General features: G+C 46.3%; 1 protein-coding gene across 1 annotated transcript in view; it reads left to right on the plus strand.

Moving 5' to 3' along the window:
* The window catches only part of CBWD3 (COBW domain containing 3), a 55,990-nt gene that overhangs the window by 21,548 nt on the left and 12,914 nt on the right, over positions 1–21,528 (plus strand). Inside the window, 3 exon segments of the mRNA XM_039544072.1 lie at positions 381–425; positions 7,948–8,004; positions 21,246–21,297. Of these exon segments, the coding sequence (XP_039400006.1) occupies positions 381–425; positions 7,948–8,004; positions 21,246–21,297 (154 nt within the window).

A 21,528-nucleotide genomic window follows, 5' to 3' on the forward strand; every position in this document is an offset into this window, starting at 1 on the left:
CCTGTGTGAGGAATGAAAAAACACACACCAAAAACTGAGTTTGAAAAAGTCTTATCCCATTTCACCACTTTAACTAAAAAAATGTCCTAAATAAAAGTAAAAATGTTTAGGCCCAGCAACATGTACTAAGGGGAGAAATTTTGCTTAAATAAAATCTGTCCTCTGTAACAGTAGTCCTCTGTCATGGATAATGAATCCCCTGGCAAGCTGAGAGAGAAATAAAAACTGAGATTGCTATAGGGTTGTACAACAATTTAATAACAGAATTGGATTATTACTCGGGAGTTCCTGGTTCTCATTTCCCTGCTTAGTTCACTACATTATAGAATTCAGTTTTTAGTCGCATCTAATTTCTCCTTTTTTCCCCCACCCTTTTTCAGGTCAATAAATGGACTTGTCAAAATTTTAGAAACTCAAAGATCAAGGTAATATTTAGTATTGGGCAGTATCACTTGCTGCCACTTCCTATTTCTGTTGTGACAAATGGCTGTATATTTTTTTAGTTCTATTCATTTTAAAGGAAAACTAATTAAATAACTCCTTGCCTATTTTACTATCAGCACTTTAGATTAAAACTAACACTTTTAAAAAGAAGTCTCATGCTGTTCGCTTTCTCTTTACATTTCAGCTTAGAAATTGAAAATATACTATCAGTTTCCAGTTAGTCATTTCCAGACTTAGTAAGGTTTAAATGCATACATTCAAAGAAAATTAGGCGTTTTTAATCAACACTGGAATACTAAAAAAATAAATCCCTTATTATACTTGTATTGGGTTTAGATTTTGCAAAAACTTAATTAAATTTTTGGGCTAAATTTGACCTGACAGTGGCTTTCAGTTATTGAGACTTTCTGCACTAGCAGTGCCATTGGAGGAGCATCACTGGTTGGAAAAGTTCTAGGGTAGACACAGCCAAGATGGCTCTGATACATTGAAGCAGCTGGCAATCTTGCTGTAATTGAGGCTTATATGTAGAAATCTCTAGGTCATTTACATAGCTTTTCAGTGATGTGGTACCAGTTGGATAATGGTAGGATGACAAATGGGAATGAGGGTATGGAGGTAGATATTACCACATCCGAGGTAGAAGCCAAACTCAAACAGCTTAATGGGACTAAATCGGGAGGGCCCAGATAATCTTCATCCAAGAATATTAAAGGACTTGGCACATGAAATTGCAAGCCCATTAGCAAGAATTTTTAATGAATCCGTAAACTCGGGTTCTACCATACAACTGGAGAATTGCTAACATCGTTCCTATTTTTAAGAAAGGAAAAAAAGTGATCCAAATAACTATAGGCCTGTTAGTTTGACATCTGTAGTATGCAAGGTCTTGGAAAAAAATTTTGAGGAAAAAGCATTTAAGGACATTGAGGTCAATGGTAATTGGGACAAAATACAACATGGTTTTACAAAAGGGAGATCGTGCCAAACCAACCTGATTTCCTTCTTTGAGAAGGTAACAGATTTTTTTAGACAAAGGAAACACAGTGGATCTAATTTACCTCGATTTCAGTAAGGCATTTGATATGGTTCCACATGGGGAATTATTAGCTAAATTGGAAAAGATGGGGATCAATATGAAAATTGAAAGGTGGATAAGGAACTGGTTAAAGGGGAGATTACAACGGTAGTAGTACTTAAAGGTGAACTGTCAGGCTGGAAGGAGGTTACTAGCGGAGTTCCTCAGGGATCGGTTTTGGGACCAATCTTATTTAATCTTCTTATTACTGACTTTGGCACAAAAAGTGGGAATGTGCTAATAAAGTTTGCGGATGACACAAAGCTGGGAGGTATTGCTAATACAGAGAAGGACTGGGACAGGAAGATCTGGATGACCTTGTAAACTGGAGTAATAGTAATAGGATGAAATTTAATAGTGATGACTTTTGTCAGTGGAACAAAGAAACTGTTGCTCAATAGGGGGAGAATTGTGGGTGTAGCAGACAGGAGCTGGCCCAAGATTGCCAGATGAAATAAGAATGGCTAACCTCCCAGCATTCAGAACTAAATACAAAACATACACCTTTTTCCCACACTCTCCCACGATAGTACCCTTACTTGCACCAACAGTCTTCTCTTGTGTGTTCAGTAATTATTAAAACCAAAACACAAACCCCAAAGCTTGCTTCTTACTAACAGGGAAGGGGAAGAGAGGTTGTTGCCATTCTTACTCACGAGAGGTGCTCAGATAAGACTATGGTCGGTGCCAATATAGGAAGATAGGTAGAAAGGCTTGCTTTTTTTTGATAGCGCCATGGAATTTTATTAAAGAAATTTTCAGATGGTAGTGTGTCTGAGTTTAGCTGATGGTCAGTGTTTGGATGCTTTACATTTCCAATAATGTTAATCTTGTTAACATGTCCATTGATTTAACTTATTTGAAATTCTGCTTGCAAGCTGCTCCTTGCTGGAAGTTTTCTGTCCTGCTGCTAAACAGTTGTACTATTAAAAGTCTTCTCTGCAGTGACTGTCATGTTAGTTTATACGGATTACCCTCATATTGTTTTTGTTCTTTGTTCAACTAGGAAGGTGAAATGTGTTTAAGAAGCTTCTACAACTTCACACTCCTTTCTTATTAACTTTTAAATTCTGCTGAAGAATACTTGGAACAAGAATAAACAATGCTACAGAGGGCCCTTAATCATAAACTCAATTATGGAGTGTTTCCCATTGCTCATTTATTGCTTTTTCTGGTGATCTTAACTAAATAATTTTTGTTAAATCAGCATGTGTCTCTTTATAACAAAAAATAGTCAGTGGGCTTTTTAACATTTAGGGCTAGATTTTCAAAATTCTTCTGCATCCACCAGTTACCATAGGCAACAGGGGGAGTTGCTGGATGCTGAGCACTCTTGAAAATCTGGCCACTTCATTTACTTGTCTAAATGGGAGCTGAGCTTCTTTGAAAATCATCCCCTTTTATGGATGCTGAGTGCTTTTATAAATCTGGCTCTTTACAGTAGTTCCTTTGTTCTTATGCAGCTTTGGTTTTAAAAGTTTCTGCAATATTTTGTAGACTTCTGCAGCAAAACTATAGATTCCATTAACTATTGCTAGTACCATGAATCTAGAGACTGTAACCTTGGTAATGGTATGTGTGTTGGCATATGTGATTCTTATTGAAACAGGTGGCCATGTAGACAGGGAGAAAAATGTCTATGAGAATACAATCTTGACTCCAAGTTCAGTTGGGGGGGGGAGACTATTCTCACAGTTTGTACATGATTTGATGATGATGATAAACTTGGCATATTAGCTGGACAATACTGAAGTCTGGATATCTATGTTTGTGCTGATCTGGTCATACTTATCATGACATCCATACAATAAGACAAATCCTAAATTCCATGCATACACCCTGTACGCAGGGTATAAGAGGGAAAAGCAGTAGAAAGCAATCAGCCCTTTGTTGCATAGTGGCGGAAGAGATGCTCTGCAGTCACTGTTGCAACATCTTTCAACTTCAAATTCCTTTATGAAGAAGGAAACATAATACACCTCTACCTCGATATAACGCTGTCCTCGGGAGCCAAAAAATCTTACCATGTTATAGGTGAAAGCGCATCATATTGAACTTGCTTTGATCCACCGGAGTGCGCAGCCCCGCCCCCCGGAGCACTGCTTTACTGTGTTATATTGGGTCGCGTTATATCAGGGTAGAGGTGTAATATATAATCTAAAACATTACATGGATCATATTGCCCGCTAAATAGCTTTTTAGGAGAGGGAAGTGTAGCTATATTTCAGTCTTCCTCAATTTAATCGAATGCTGAATTAGAGGGGGTTCAGAGATGGGCCACAGAAATGATTAGGACCTGGAAAAACTCATGAAATTATATTGAAAATGTTGGGATTGCTTGTCTTAGAAAGGAGACAAATAAGAGGGGACACGATAAAAGTATATATAGTAATGGTAGATCAGGAGCTTTTGTCATCTGTGTCTTCTAACGAAGAAGATCCGAGTAACTATAGGCCTGTTAGTTTGACATCTGTAGTATGTAAGGTCTTGGAAAAAATTTTGAAGGAGAAAATAGTTAAGAACATTGAGGTCAATGGTAATGGGACAAAATACAACATGGTTTTACAAAAGGGAAACCGTGCCAAACCAACCTGATCTTCTTTGAGAATGTAACAGATTTTTTTAGACAAAGGAAGTGCAGTGGATATAACTTACCTCAATTTCAGTAAGGCATTTGATACGGTTCCACATGGGGAATTATTAGCTAAATTGGAAAAGATGGGGATCAATATGAAAATTGAAAGGTGAATAAGGAACTGGTTAAAGGGGAGACTACAACGGGTCGTACTGAAAGGTGAACTGTCAGGCTGGAAGGAGGTTACTAGTGCAGTTCCTCAGGGATCAGTTATGGGACCAATCTTATTTAATCTTTTTATTACTGACTTTGGCACAAAAAGTGGGAATGCGCTAATAAAATTTGCGGATGACACAAAGCTGGGAGGTATTGCTAACACACAGAAGGACCGGGATATTCTACAGGAAGATCTGGATGACCTTGTAAACTGGAGTAATAGTAATAGGGTGAAATTTAATAGTGAAAAGTGCAAGGTCATTCATTTAGGGATTTAATAAAAGAATTTTACTTTTAAATTGGGGACACATCAGCTGGAAGTAACGGAGGAGGAGAAGGACCTCAGAGTATTGGTTGATCACAGGATGACTATGAGCTGCCAATGTGATATAGCCGTTTAAAAAAGCTAATGCAGTTTTAGGATGCATCAGGTGAGGTATTTCCAGCAAAGATAAGGAGGTGTTAGTACCGTTATACAAGGCACTGGTGAGACCTCATCTGGAATACTGTGTGCAGTTCTGGGCTCCCATGTTTAAGAAGGATGAATTCAGACTGGAACAGGTACATAGAAGGGCTACTAGGATGATCCGAGGAATGGAAAACCTGTCTTGTGAAAGGAGACTCAAAGCGCTTGGCTTGTTTAGCCTAACCAAAAGAAGGTTGAGGGGGGATATGATTGCTCTTTATAAATATATCAGAGGGATAAATATTAGGGAGGGAGAGGAATTTATTTAAGCTTAGTACCAATGTGGACACAAGAACAAATGGATATAAACTGGACACTAGGAAGTTTAGACTTGAAATTAGACGAAGGTTTCTAACCATTAGAGGAGTGAAGTTCTGGAACAGCCTTCCAAGGGGAGTAGTGGGGGCAAAAGACATATCTGGCTTTAAGACTAAGCTTGATAAGTTTATGGAGGGGATGGTATGATGGGATAGCCTAATTTTGGCAATTAATCTGGCAATTGATCTTTGATTATCAGCAGGTAAGTATGCCCAGTGGTCTGTGATGGGATGTTAGATGGGATGGGATCTGAGTTACTACAGAGAATTCTTTCCTGGGTGCTGGCTGGTGAGTCTTGCCCACATGCTCAGGGTTTAACTGATCGCCATATTTGGGGTCGGGAAGCAATTTTCCTCCAGGGCAGATTGGCAGAGGCCCTGGAGGTTTTTCGCCTTCCTCTGCAGCATGGGGCACGGGTCACTTGCTGGAGGATTCTCTGCATCTTGAGGTCTTCAAACCACAATTTGAGGACTTCAGTAACTCAGACATAGGTTAAAGGTTTGTTATTGAAGTGGATGGGTGAGATTCTGTGGCCTGCATTGTGCAGGAGGTCAGACTAAATGATCATAATGGTCCCTTCTGACCTTAAAGTCTATGAATCTATAACTCCTATGTTCCTAGTTAAATACTCTTCAGAGATTGACACTGTTTCTCTATCTTGCACTGTCTGTCCAAAACTTGAAATAGTGACAGTTATATTAACAGTAAAATTAGCTTATTAGCCTGGTACTTGAGAGCGCACATCCTTTAAATAAGATTTTTTTTCTGTCCATTCCCAGTCAATATTATGCAAGAGGTAGGAGCATTTACAATCTGCCTGAGTGTTTCTGCGACCTTAGTATGAGTTTATGGAGTACTATTGAGAACAGACAATTCAGACACAGCTGGTCATAAACTAAAGAAGAAGTTTATGTATGCTATGCATTGTACCTTAAAAATCTTTCACCCTAGAAACAGCTTTGTATACTTGTTGGTGGGTGCATGTTTAATAATAATAGTTGGCCAAGACCCAGAGGCCTGTGGATTTTTCCTTTTAGCCATATCCTTGCTTTCATATTTTCAATAACAAAATAACCAGTTCTGTAAAGCCAATCTTTTGTCCTAGCAGTGACACCTGAACTGGAATGTAAGGGAATGTATACTGTACTTTTCTGAAAAGGGGTGTGTGTGTGTGATAGGAGGCCTAGGTAGAAACACTTTTATAGTTAAGGTTGTCCAACACTATCTGTTATAAGACCCTGTATGCAGTTGTTATTTTGCCAGACTGAAATTTTCCATGCTGGGTGTCTGCCTCAGGCTGAATTTGGGAGGGTGGGGATTGCGGAGATCAAGAATTTCTGCAAAAATTGTTCAGCTATTTCTCAGAACAAAGTTAGGGATAATCCATAGATTTGCCCCTGTTTTTACCAAACAAAACAAACCAACCACTTTTGTAGCTGTGTTGTTGAGAAGCTCTAGCACCACACTTTCAAGCCAGGACCTCAAGTTTGGAAGAGGAGTTGCCTTGGCTTGGGGGTGTGCCTTTTGCTGTCCTCATGAAATTCCACCCAAATTTGGCCAAGTTATGAACCTTTTGAAAATCTGTTTTCACATGCTCAGGACAGATTTGTTAGTTTGGCAACTAAATTCTTCAGATTCCAATTCTAGTGAGTATGCTCTAGGCAGGGGCGGCTCTAGAAATTAGGCTGCCCCAGGCAGCGCGTGGTGTGCCACCACCCTTCTCCGGTCCCGGTCCCCCCTCTTCCCTGCGCTCCCGGGCTCCCTCAGCGGCAGGTCCACACCGGGCCCGGAAGCGCGCGCCGCACTGCAGCAGCGGAGCCCACTCCACCGGAACAGCGGGCGAACCTCCCGCGGCGGCGGGCGGGGCGCGGGTCGGGTCGGGCGGGTCCGGCCCCGGCTGCGCGCCTGCGGGAGCTGCGGTCGGAGCGAGCCGGCGAGCCCCGCCCCCTCCGGCATGCCCATGGCAGATGACTGCGGCAGGTCCCCAGCCTCCCGCCGCCGCCCTTGGCCGCCCTAGGCAACAGCTTGGTTTGCTGGTGCCTAGAGCCGCCCCTGGCTCTAGGCCATAGCTGCAGAGTCTGAGTAGGACTTTCCCTACAGTTGTTCTTCCTGGCTCCACACCAGGGCTTGATGTGCTGGACACAGGAACGAAGACCTGAGGTCCTGGGACATGGGGTAAGAACAGGCTGGAGAAGTCTGAGGCAGAAGGGGTCTGTCAGTCTTGGGGGTAGAGGAAAATAAGGGCTGAAGGGTTTGAAACCACTAGATAAACTCCTCTCAGAACCTGGAATAGAACTTGAGGATTCCTGAATTTCAGCATTCCTGTGCTGTCAGCAAACAGCTGTGAAACTCAAAATGTTTGCCTCATCTCCCTTTAGTGACTAGAGCACATAGAAGATCTAAAGGTTCCAGCCCAGCAGCTGACCCATGTGGGATTATGTTTCCACATGATGCAGATTGTGTTTGTTTTTAGTTTTCACTTTGTTTTTTTAAAAATCTGGGAAACAACAGGCAAAAAATATATGGAAAGTATGTTATGGTTGCAAAGTCAAGTCAGGCCCCTTGTTCATTTATATTATGATAAGTCTTTAATTACGTGATTTAATACTATTTTTTCCACTGGAAACCTATTTAAAAATGCAACAAAAGAATCATCGCAATAGCCTGCTTTGAGACAATTATCCAATACCTTTACATCTGGTGAATGAAGTCATTCAAATAGCTTTGTGTCTGTCAAACATCACAAGCCTGTGTTGTAGTTGAACTTTTTGCATTATTGTTTACTACTATAAAATATTTAAGTTGAGAAGTATGAAGACTGTTTTTATGGGTTTATTTTTTTTCTTTTAGAGTTGATCTCTGTGAAGTTTTAGATCTGCATGCTTTTGACAGCTTATCTGGGATAAGGTACAGTATAACTTAAAATCTTTATTTTAGCAATTGATTACACAGGAAATCATAAGAAATGGTTGCACTAAATAGATGCTATCACTTTAAGGTTGCAACTGAGTTTCCGTTATAAACCAGATTTTGGCCTCTTGTCTAAAATGCTTAGTTGATCTTCACTTTAATAACCTAGGAGTGAGGTACATTTTTTTTTTTTAAAAAAACATTTGAAGTGAATTGAACAAGGAGATGTTATATTTAGAGAACCTAAAAGTTGTTAACTACAGCCAAATGTTATAATTCTTGACGTCTGATTTGTGTCCATTTATTCATTTGCGTAGTGACACAAATCAGACGTCAAGAATTATAACATTCAAAAACCATTCAGAGAACATGTCAGCCTCCCTGGTCACTCAATTACAGACATCAAAGTCGCAATACTCCAACAAAAAAACTTCAAAAACAGACTCTAAGAAGAAACTGCAGAACTGGAATTAATTTGCAAACTGGACACCATTAAATTAGGCTTGAATAAAGACTGGGTGTGGATGGGTCATTACACAAAGTAAAACTATTTCCCCATGCTAAAATTCCCCCCCTACTGTTACTCACACTTGCTTGTCAATTGTTGGAAATGGGCCATCCTGATTATCACTACAAAAGTTTTTGTTTTTTTTTTCTCCTGCAGATAATAGCCCACCGTAATTGATTACTCTTGTTCTTCTTCGACTGCTTGCTCATATCAATTCCAGTTAGGTGTGTGCACGCACCATGTGCACGGATGTCAGAAACTTTTTCCCTAGCAGCTACCCATTGGGCCGGCTGGGGAGCCCCTGGAGTGGCGCCGATATGGCCCTATATAAGACCCTGCTGGCCCGACCCCCATTCAGTTCCTTCTTACCGCCCTTGATGGTTGTTGGAACAGTGGCCTTTTGTTTATCAAGTGTTCTACTAATCCCTAGCTTTCTCTTAGTAGTTACCTGTGTTAGTTAATTGTTGATAGCTATCTTAGTGTTAAGTGTAGTTTAGTAGTTGGGGGCAGTTCCACCCTTCAACAACTGCCCTGCAGGGCTCTGGGGCATGCCGTCCCACGGCTTCAAACCCAGCAGTTCTTGTAACAAGCCAATGCCCACGGGCAATCCCCACGACTCCTGTCTTAGGTGTCTGGGGGAGGGCCATAAGGCTGACAAGTATAAGATCTGGAAAGCATTCAAGCCCCAAACAAAGAAAAGAGGGAAATCTGCCTCAAGCAACTCCTCATGGAGTCTGCATTGCATCCCTCCCAAGACACGGGACCAAGCGCCTCGTTGCGCAGTGTTCCCCCAATGGTACCAGCCACATCGCAAAAGATCCTGCGTCCGCCTCGGGACCAACGGTCTTCTGGGCCCCAAAGACATCCACCCCGGCACCACTCCCACTCCCTGGTCGCTTGAAAAAAGCAAGCCTTGGGAGGACCCTCCATTGGGCCCGAAGCGGTCGCTGCGGCCCCAACCGAGCAAACTTTGGACCAGGCCTGTAAACTTGACAAAGCCACTAGACCTCAGTCTGCTCATGTAAGGTCCCTTGTGGTGTGGGACTGGCAAGTGGAAGAGGTTTATATTGCCTTCCACTCCAGATACTTTTGAGGCCGCCAGAGGGCTCATCGAAATGACGGCACCGGTGTTCCCGATTCAAGCACTGGCTTCGGCCCGAGTCCTGGTACTGTTTGGGGGCAAACCGGCGATGTTCGGACTGTTAGCTCTCAGACCAGGATCTCCACCCCACCCTGAGTTCCCGGCATCGTTCTGAGTCCCCGCACCGCTCCAAGTACCGGTCTGATTCAAGACACCGGTTAAACTCACGGCGCTTGTCCCGCAGCCAGGACCTTCGGAACCGTTCACGCTCAAGGTTGTCGTCGACTGCCAGAACATGGTCCCGCTCGAGGTCCAGATCGTGCTCGCCAACCTCGCGGCACCAATCCTCTTCACAGCACCGCTCCCCGACACGGCACTGCTCTTCAACACGGCACCGGTCATGGTCACAGTCAGCATTGACGCCGATCACCGGACGGCCCTCATCCGTCAAGGGACTCGGTGCCCCCCTCGCTCCATTCACACACCGCTCCCCCTTGGCCGTCACACTCCCAATCCCCTTCCAGTAGTTTCAGGGGCCTCAGACATTCCCCAGTCAGGCCCGAGAAGCCTTGGTCATGACTCACTGGCAACCCCAGTAGCAATTTTGGACCCCCTGGGCATATCATCAGGCCCATGGCGCCCCTCCCGTGGCCCGCCCTTCAACACAATCAGACGCCCGGCCTCCTGAGGTGACCCTTAGCCGCCCTCCTCCAGACCTGGAGCAACCCGTGGAGTCAGCACCTGTGGTAGGGGCTACCCCAGGCGACCAGGAAGATCTGGTGGCCTTTCACTACGGATCACGAACCAGCTTGCGATCCTCAGTAGATATAATTTCAACTCGTGGTCTGTGGTCCTTTAAGTTCCAAGACTTTCTCCCTGCGGAGGCTCATACAGAACTGAGGGCCATTTTGCCGAGGAGGGCAAGTTAGTAGCTCGAACCTCCCTTCAGGGTTCCCTCGATGCTGCAGACGCAGCTGCACACACTCTGGCATACGACATCGCCATGTGTCGAAATGCCTGGCTCTAGTCTTCAGGTCTTCTGCCTGAGGTGCAACACACCATACAAGATCTCCCCTTTGATGGCTAGGGCCTGTTTGCAGAGCAAACAGATTCCCACCTGCATACCCTGAAGGATACAAGAAATACTATTAAATCCTTGGGCATGCATATCCTGGCTACTTAAAGAAAGCCGTTTAAGCCCCAGACCATGCAACAATGCCCCTTCCCACCTAAACCCAGGCAGGACTTCTCATGTCGGAGAAGCAGGTACCCTCAGCATAGACCATCACGTCCCCACGTCCCATCTGCCCCCCTCTTCTCCCTCTCCTCCCCCCGGCAGGGTCAAGGGCAATCCAAGCCACCTCTGGGCCCTAAGCATCCATTTTGAAGATACACTCGAGGACGGACTACCAGCTCACATCCCGGACAATTAACCCTTTCTGAACCATCTATCCCATTTCTAGCATGCCTGGTCCCTCATTACATTGGACCGTTCGGTCCTCCGCACAGTACAGGCGGGATATTCTATCCATTTCTGTTCCACACACATTCCTTCCCCATCCCTCTTCAGGGACCCTTCTCACAAGCAACTCCTCATCCAGGAGGTACAACCCCTCCTTGCGCTAGGGACAGTAGAGGAAGTGCCTCGAGCTATGGGGCAAGGGATTCTACTCCCGCTACTTCCTCGTCCCCAAGGCAAAAGGAGGCCTAAGGCCCATCTTGGACCTCAGGGAACTCAACAAGCACATTGTCAACCTGAAATTCCGCATGGTCTCCTTGGCCGCAAATTATTCCCTCACTGGTTTCAGGAGACTGGTATGCCAACCTCGATATGAAAGATGCTTACTTTCACATTTCGATTACCCAGCCCCACAGATGTTTTCTCCATTTCGTGATGAACAAGACACACTATCAGTTCACAGCCCTCCTGTTGGGCTTGTGCACAACCCCTCAGGTCTTCACCAAGTATATGGCGGTCATGGCAGCCTTTCTTCGCCGACACCACGTGCACGTCTCCCGTACCTCGACAACTGGCTTATACGGGGCTGGTCTCACCAACAAGTCTGGTCTCAAGTGCAACTAGTCGTGGACAAGTTCAGTTGCTTGGGCATCATGCTAAACGTCAGCAAATCTGTCCTCTTCCCTACCCAGACAGTAGAGTTCATCGGGGCAGTCCTGGACGCAAACCAAGCGCAAGCTTTCCTCCCGGAGGCCTGGCGCCTGGCTATAGCAAGCATAGTTACCAGCCTCTGCAGGTTTCCCACCACCACAGCGAGGCAGTGTCTCAGGTTGCTGGGTCACATGGCATCCTGTCCTACGTAGTGCAACATGCCAGACTAAGACTCAGGCTTCTCCAGGTGTCAGTATATCGACCAGACCGCAACAATCTGGATAATCGTGCTCACGGTCCCAAGATGCATATGCGACCCCCTATGTTGGTGGCTGGATCCCCGTATGGTGGGTGCCGGGGTCCTGTTTCGTACCCTCAACCCACCCTGACCCTGGTTACAGACGCATCTGCTCTGGGATGGGGGGTGCACCTCGTGAGCCTGACAACGCAGGGTGTATGGCACGAAAAAGAGCTGTGCCTGCACATCAATATCAAGGAGTTGAAGGTGATTCACCCTGCGTGCCAAGCATTCCTTCCCCGCTTACAAAACCGTTGCGTAGCAGTCCTAACAGACATCACCACGGCCATGTTCTGCCTAAACAAACAAGGCGGAGCCCGGTCATCGCTGCCCTGCCAAGAAGCCCTTCTTCTGTGGGAATTCTGTTTAGCCCACTCCATCACCCTTCAGGCCTCATACCTGCCGGGTGTCCAGAACGTATGACGGACAGCTTGAGCAGGCGTTTTCTCACGCATGAATGGTCGATTCCCCTGGACATCATTCACTCTGTTTTCCGCATTTGGGGGTTTCCCCGAATCAACTTGTTCGCTTCGCGGACCAACAGGAAGTGCCCAGCCTTCTGCTCCTTCCAGGGTCACAGCCCGGGCTCGATCGCAGATGCCTTCCTGATCACGTGATTGGACCAACTGCTTTACGCCTTCCCGCCATTTCTGCTGGTCCACAAGGTGCTCCTCCAGGTCCGCCAGGACAAGGCGGACGTCATACTGGTGGTCCCTGCCTGGCCACGCCGGTGTTGGTACCTTATCCTGCTGGACCTGTCAATTCCGAGCTCCCCTACGTCTGCCTCTCAGCTCCGACCTCATTTTGCGGAGCCACGGTTGTCTCCTACACCCGGACCTTCAGTTGCTCCACTTCACGGCCTGGAGGATCCATGGTTGAACCAGGCTGAGCATGTCTGTTCGGACTCGGTAAGATGGGTGCTCCTGGAAAGTCACACGCCTTCGACTAGACTTACTTACAAAGCTAAATGGAAAAGGTTTTCCAGTTGGCGCACTCAGCGGCAGGTGTCCCCTCTCCAGGCTTCAATCCCATGCATCCTAGACGACCTCATGTTCTTGAAGGACCAGCACCTAGCTTTTGGATCCCTTAAGGTTCACCTTGCAGCCATTTCTGCGTTCCACCCAGAGCGGCTAGGCGCTCTGTGTTTGCACACCCGGTTGTGCAGCGTTTCCTCAAAGGCTTGGAAAAAATCCATCCTCCAACGAAGCTGCCTGTGCCTGCTGGGACCTTACCTTGGTTCTTTCCTGCCTTATGGGCCCTCCTTTTGAGCCACTGGCCTCCTGCTCACCTCTCTATCTTTCCTGGAAGGTCGCCTTCCTAGTGGCCATCACTTCGGCACGTCGGGTGTCTGAGCTACAGGCCCTCACGTGTGAACCACCTTATACCATTTTTCATAAAGATAAAGTTCAGCTGAGACCTCTCCCAGCTTTCCTGCCAAAAGTGGTGTCCCGTTTCCATGTAAGTCAGGATATTTTCCTGCTGTTTTTTACCCAAAACCACGTGCCGGCCTTCGGGAACAACACCTCCATTCGCTGGATGTTAGGAGGGCGCTCACCTTCTATATAGACCGAACAAAGCCATTCCGTAAGACAACCCATTTGTTCTTTGCCATTGTGGAGCGGATGAAAGGCACACCGGTCTCCTCCTCCTGGCAGATACCTTCATGGTTCACTGCGCGTATCCGTACCTGCTACAACTTGGCAAACGTCCCTCCGCCTGCTGTCACGGCTCACTCCATGAGAGCTCAGGCATCATCATCAGCCTTTCTAGCAAACATTCCTCTCCAGGAAATCTGCAGGGCTGCCACGTGGGCCTCGGTGCACACCTTCACGTCCCACTACGCCAGGCCTGCACAACATGCGGCCCGCAGGCCGCATGTGGCCCGCGGAGCCTCACTGTGCGGCCCGCGGGGGGATTCTGAATCCCCCCGCACAGGGCGCTCTGCGGGCAGCCCAGAGCCCTTTGAATCCCAGCCGCGGCAGGGAATCAAAGGGCTCTGCGCTGCCCACAGCGGCGGCGGGCAATCAAAGGGCTCTGGCCTGCCTGCAGCCGCAGGGAGCCCAGAGTCCTTTGAATCTCAGCCGCCGCCGGGAGTCAGAGGGCTCTGGGCTGCCCACAGCCGTGGGCAGCCCAGAGCCCTCTGACTCCCGGCCGCGGCTGGGATTTAAAGGACTCTGGGCTCCCCGCGGCTGCAGGCAGGCCAGAGCCCTTTGAATCCCTGGCCGCGGCCGCTGATTGCCCCCTCCACGGACCCCTGCCCTAACTGCCCCCCAGGACCTCCACCCCCATCTAACACCGCTGGTCCTTGTCCCCTGATACCCCTCTCCCAGGACCCCACCCCCTATCTAAATGCCGCTGCTCCTTGTCCCTCAATTGCCCCCTCCTGAGACCCCTGCTCTTAACCAGGGGCAGCTCTAGCAATTTTGCCACCCCAAGCACGGCGGCACGCCGCGGGGGGCACTCTGCCGGTCGTCGGTCCCGCGGCTCCGGTGGACCTCCCGCAGACGTGCCTGCGGAGGGTCCGCTGGTCCAGCAACTCCGGTGGACCAGCGGACCCTCCGCAGGCACGCCTGTGGGAGGTCCACCGGAGCCGCCTGCCGCCCTCCCAGCGACCGGCAGAGCGCCCCTGCGGCATGCCGCCCCAAGCACTAGCTTGGCATGCTGGGGCCTGGCGCCGCCCCTGCTCCTATCTAAACCTCCTTTCTCCTTGACCCCAACTGCCCCCTCCTGAGATCCCCCACGACTTCCCCTCAGGACCTCACCCCCTACCTGTCCCCTGATGAACCCCTGGGACTCCCATGCCTATCCAACTGCTACCTGTCCCCTGACTGCCCCCCCCGAACCTCCGCCCCATCCAACCTCCCTGTCCCTTGACTGCCCCCCGGAACCCCCTACCCTTTCTCCAACCTCTAGCCCCCTTACCGTGCCACTCAGTCCAGCGTGTCTGGCTCCAGCAGCTCCAGACACGTTGCTGCCATGCTCCCCCACAGAGCCGACAGCCCCCCCCACCCTCAGCACCTGCCTTCCAGATTTGAGCACCTCAAAATTCAGGAGTGCTCAAGCTCAGTTTGGGCAGCTGTTACTTCATTTCTCCCAAATCAAATATACTGATCCACTGTAACTTGCTGTAGAAAAAGTAGGATAAAATTGAGCAAGAAATGCTTATTAGGACTGGAATTGCTATTTTCAACAGCTATTGCCTTTTTGTTTGTTTGAAAGGAAGACAGTGATATTGCATTGGCAAATTCTCCATAGAAAGAAAGAGTGGAACAAAAGAATAATAAAGGCACCTCAACTTTTCCTCATTTATGGAGGACAGTCTTATAATATGCATCCAGATATTCTCCTATCACACAAGTTGAAAATTGTTCCACTTTACTGCAGCTCTGTAACTATATGGGAACCAATCCTGTCTGTTTTGTGCACATCCAAAATTCCGGCTGAATGACCCACCCTGGGAGTGAGTTACCAGTGACCCAGGGCTGGGGTGGCAGGAGGTGTGGGGGGGAGCCCAGGGCTGGGGCAGCTGTGGGGGGGGGGGCGGGCACTGGTGGGGAGGAAAGGGGGAAGCCCAGTGCTGGGGTGGCAGGGGGTGTGGGTGGGGGGAGAGCCCAGGACTGGGGCAGCATGGGGGTACAGGGGGGAGCTCAGGGCTGGGACGGGGGGCAGCCAAATTTTTTTTTTTTTGCTTGGGGCAGCAAAAAACCTAGAGCCGGCCCTGCTGGGTTCCCCCAGCCGCCGGAGCCCCGGGCCCTTTAATTTGCCCCTGAGGGCTCCCAGCTACCTCTTCAGCTGGGGGCCCCTGGTTGATTTAAAATAAAATATCACCTCCCCACCCCCAATCTTCCTTTTTGGCCCACAGCTGTTTTGGTGGGGCGGCGCTGGGGAAGGAGGGTTTGTTTCCGCAGGGCTGGGCGGCCCTGGGGCGGGGTGTTTCTGCGGGGCCGGGAGGTTTCGGCCCTCAGCTGTTTTCTTTGGAGGAATGTGGCCCTCGCCGCTTTACGAGTTGTGCAGGCCTGCACTACGCCATCGTTCAGCGTTCTTGTGATGATGCGGCCTTTGGCAGGGCAGTTCTTCAATCTGAGGTTCCTTGACTCTGACTCCACCTCCGAGGTAAGGCTTGGGAGTAACCTAAGTGGAATTGATATGAGCAAGCACTCGAAGAAGAAAAAACGGTTACTTGCCTTTCTGTAACAGTTGTTATTCAAGATATGTTGCTCATATCTATTCCATTCCCCTCACCTTCCCCTCTATTGGAGTAGCCAGCAAGAAGGAACTGAAGGGGGGTTGGGCCGTCTGGGTCTTATATAGAGCACCATATCGGCGCCACTCCAGGGGGCTTCCCCAGCCGACCCGATAGGTATCTGCTAGGGAAAAAGTTTCCGACATCCGTGCACGTGGCGTGCGCACACACCTAACTGGATATGATATGAGCAACACATCTCGAAGAACAACAGTTACAGAAAGGTGAGTAACCATTTTTTATAGTTGGTATGGCAACACCCATTTTTTCATGTTCTGTGTGTGTGTGTGTGTATATGTGTGTATATCTATATCTATATCTATATATATATCTATATCTATATATATATATATCTTCCTACTGTATTTTCCACTGCATGCATCCGATGAACTGGGTTTTAGCCCACAAAAGCTTATGCTCAAATAAATGTTAGTCTCTAAGGTGTTACAAGTACTTCTCAAATAAGGCTCTCAAACTACTTTAACTCTGCTCCCACATAATAATGCCTACAGAAAATCAGACTATATTACCTTACCTATCCATAAAATAAAGTTTTATTTTATCAGTGCTCACAATTAGGTTGTCTTAATTAACTAGATTGTCTGAATATAATTAAGGCTAAGATTTTTGTCATGGATATTTTTAGAAAAAGTCACAGGTCCCAGGCAATAAAGAAAAATTCAGGGAAGCCTGTGACCTGTCCCTGACTTTTACTTAAAATATTCATGATAAAATGAGTAGGGACTGGGCAGCTGCGGGATTGCTGGGGGTTCTGGGGCCCCACCACCTGTGGGGTCTGAGAGCTACAGGGTCCCCACCCTGTCACCAGTGACAGAGGGAAGCTACGGGATCCCCTTACCTCACCCTCCCCAGCGGCGGGGAGCTGCGGGAAACCCCCTGCAACCACTGCAGTGGGGAGCTGCAGGGTCCTCCTGCCACCATAGGGTGGGCCGGGGGCTGCAGGGGTACCCTCACGTGGTGGAAGCAGGGAGGCAGCTGGGAGCTGCAGGGTACTCCCGCTCCCCATGGCAGCTGAGAGCTTAGGGGCCACTAGCTTAGGGACTGCTACCTCAGGTGGCAGGGGTACCTCACAGCTCCCTGCCACTGCAGGAGGCGTTGGGACCCTGCAGCTCCCAGCGGCCAGGTCTGAAGTCATAGATTCCATGACTTCTGTGATCTCCGTGGGAAAAAAAACATAGCCTTAATCATAAGGTCGGATTGGCATCTTGCAGTGAAGCCCAGCCCAAGTAAGAGACAGCATATACCTGTGCTGCCCCAGGAACAAGGCAGGGATCAAGCTGTGATACTGAGTTATGATTAAGATCCTGCGACCCACTTGTTCCCAGGGGTGGCTCCAGGCCCCAGCATGCCAAGCGCGTGCTTGGGGCGGCAAGCCGTGGGGGGGGGCGCTCTGCCGGCGCCGTGAGGGCAGCAAGCAGGTTGCCTTCGGCAGCTTGCCTGCGGAGGGTCCGCTGGTCCTGCAGCTTTGGGAGGTTCGCCGAAGCCGGTGGACCAGCGGACCCTCCGCAGGCAAACCACCGGAGGCAGCCTGCCTGCTGTGCTTGGGGCGGCAAAATCCCTAGAGCTGCCCTTGCTTACTCCATTGAGGAAGTAAAACTGCAAGAGTCCTTTTCCTGACACAGCTTACTCTCTCTCCACCACTGCTCAGCTGGCCAGCATCTTGTGGGGGTGGAAGCCAGGATTCAGTCCATTCCTTGCACCTGCATGGAAGGGAGGAATAGCAGCCCACTGGCAGCTGCTCTCCTTCCATGCAGGGTGTAGATCCTTACACCCATTTACTCTTTGAAGGTTCATAGCTGGGCTCAGAATTGAGCCCATTGAGTTACGCTGTGTTTCAGCTTTCTTTGTGTTCTTACATTTGTATTTTTTTTGGTAAAGCACACAATCTATAATTAGACACATTAGAGCACTTGCACGCAAAGAACAAAAGTGTACAGTGACAAATAACCACACTTTATATTGGAGACATATGCATGAAACCATAGAACCAGTTTCTGAGTTGTGCATTTTAGGTAAACTACATGCAAAGTAGGTGATGGTAAACTGACATTTGTACAGGGACAGAGTTGAGGGAGCATGGATTACTTTATTTGAGACATTCGTTCTGAATTTCCTGAGTTTCTAATGTTTGAAAGTGTGTTTTTACCTCTAGCGTTCTTGAAAAGTAAAATGTGTACTCAAACTACTGATATAAGCCTGAACCCGAACTAAGGCTCTGTGTTAAAATCATACTGTACTTCATTTTGAATATTTCTTCTACAATTAAAATTGTGACATTTAAGTCACAATTCTAACAAGCCATGTTATTTGGTAATGCATCTGAGTGATCAGCATTTGTTTTTATTTTCATGCACTGAGTTGACAAGTAATACAGTTGTACCTCTTTCCCCTGTAATACACAATGTGGATGAAGACCAAAAAATGACACAAGAAAAGCAAAAGTGCAAGATGTGTAAAAATATTTTATTTATTTAACATAGTTTTCTTATACCTTTTTTGCCCCATTCAGCACTTCTCCTTTTAAATAATTTATAATCAAGTGAGAATAGATTTTACAGGTAAACTTAAATCTAAAGTGAGAGACCGTTGAGGGTTCTAAGCACAGTAAATTACTGCATAAGCCTTTTCTCTGTTAGGTTAGAAATGAGTCTGAGCCACAAAAGTCCAATTCAAATTTTGAACCCCCCCCAAATTTGGGGTTGTTCTGACCCATCTTTCCTGGAGATGTAGGTTCAAATGTAGAGTCTTTGGCCATAGTAAAAATTTATGTTGTGGCCTCACGTTAGTCCTTATTGGATTATCCTGCACCACAAAACATACAATTTGATATTCTGTGTTTGAAAGGACTGGGACTGAAGTAACAGGGGTGTCTCATGTTAGGAATTGTAACAAGGTGCTGGCCTACGAGGCACTGAACCAGCCCCTGTTAGCTCAACTCCTGCTAGCTCAGCTCCCATTAAGGGGAAGTAATTGGAGCTGGCAGGGTATGGCTCATTAAAGGGCTGCAAGGTAATCACCTGTGAGCTTTATGGGGAGGAGGCCTATAAAGCTACCAGGAAGGAACAGGAAAGGGGGACAGGAAAGGGAGGAGTTAGGGATCACTGTTCCCACCTAGCTACAGGAGCTAGCTATCCCCCAGGTGGCTATCTGAGTAGTATTGAAATGTACAGAACTGTATATAGGTGGTGGTGGAAATGCACACAGGGAAATAAAAGGCACTGGAGTTTGCAAAAGACTGGTCTCCACAAGTTGTACCACGAATGAGGAAGGGCTCGTCTACACGAATTAATTTGATTAGCAGAGCCGGAAGGGAGCTGGCACGTAGTATATCTTGTTTTAGTAAATGCTACAGGTCCTTTCTCCTGCCCCATGCCCTAATAACTTTAAAAACATGATTTAAAGTAGAGAAAGGACTACATTGATTTTTTTGCCTTGTGTTCTTAGTGATACTGTTTGGATGACTCAGTTTGCCCTTCATTTTGACACAAAAGTTGGCTGAGAGTTGATTTATTGCATTTGTAGCGTATTAAAGTGAACACTTGTTGCAAATAATAATGGTTTTGAAATAACTGTATTTTTTGCTAGCTGTCTGTGCATATGTTAGAACTAAGATATGTAAACTCTCCACGTATTTTGCCATTTGAGCATAAATTTAACTTGTATAGTAGTTTAATGCTTTGATTTATTTTAAGAATGAGTCCCTTTTTTAGTCTTTGTCCCTTTTTGTTTTTGTTTACAGTAGCAAATGTCATCAAGTAATCAAAAGATCCTTTCCATTTACTGTGTTTGGGTTATGGAAACGACGTTAATCACTGCCAAACATCATTTCATAGCTATAAACAAACAAGTAAAATTGAATTATTGGTATTTGATTCCTCCTTTTACATTAGATGTATTGTATAGTTTCAAAACAGAGAAAATCCTTCAAAGATTAACCAGCTGAGAAGGATTAAACTTGACACCCTCCTTATCATGACCCCTGGGGTGACTAATTCACTCCAACAGCTTGTCTACACACAAACTTTCCCCCTCCCCTCTTTTAAACTCACTCTTACCTATTTACCCCTCACTGTTCTTAAAACCTTGCAGATGTTTTGTTTTGAAGTCCTTGGCCTCCCTGTAGTTGAATATATGCTACAATTGTTGAAGACATAATCTGCTGGAAAATGTTTATCTGCATTCTGTCTCACAGCGTAACAGCAGTGCCTTTTACAATTTCCCTCTACCCCACGTGAAGCATTCTGAAAGTGTAGGTAGATATAAATATATAGGCAATATTTTTCTTAAAATAAGATTTAGGAAAGCCAAGATGTATAAAGAAGGCACTTGATGGAGGAAGTATTTTTTGCCTATGGAAAAATTCTGTATATGTCATCAAATCATTGTTTACATGATCTGTATTAGTGATCACTGATCCAATTCTCAGTCAGAATGGTGATGGCAAGACTGTTACTTTTTTTTCCTGGCTTTTTCTATGCTGTATCTCAAAAAATTGTCTTTCATTCAATTGTTGCTTCTCCAGCATGCTTGACCATACTCTGGCCATCTTTTGCATAGATTACTGCTACCTTTTCTTCTCTGGTCTCCCTGATTCTCATATGACTCTCATCACATCTGTTCAGTGTGCTGTAATTAAAGTAATTTCCATGCCTGCTGCTATGTATTATAAAATATAAAATGTGTGTATGGGTTTATGTATATGTGATCAAAACACACTTTGAGATAAGTTTTATAGGTACACATTACTGTAGAATTGCATATATATCTCAAAGTAAAACTAAGTACGACAATATTTTAAATATAATTTTTACTATTTCGTCCTACTTGTTAGTGTAAAATTCAATCTGTACTAGATAATGCTTCATTTATGTTTATATATTTCTTGTAGTCCTTTCGATACTTTAGTAACACAAAGTAGCTAAGTGTTTGACTCTGGTACTCTAAGACAATGGAAGGTTCAAGTTTACTTGTTTTCAGTTTGCAGAAAAAGCTGCAGCATGTGCAGACTACACACCCACACCTAGATAAGGTAACTTCTAAACCTACTACATTAAACTTTCTAACCAAATCCATTGGAGTAATTGCTGCATGTTAGGCATTGCATACTAATCAAATGATCTATAGTGGGTATTAACTAAGTGATAATGTATTAAGGAATAATTTGAATACATGCATTGTTCTGCATGGATGTGCTTTATTATATTGAACTAAATATATACAGTGGGCCATATTTTCAAAAGTGGCTTGCAATCATGTAAAT

The sequence above is a fragment of the Mauremys reevesii genome, linkage group 6, assembly GCF_016161935.1.
Source record: "Mauremys reevesii isolate NIE-2019 linkage group 6, ASM1616193v1, whole genome shotgun sequence".
NCBI lineage: Eukaryota > Metazoa > Chordata > Testudines > Geoemydidae > Mauremys > Mauremys reevesii.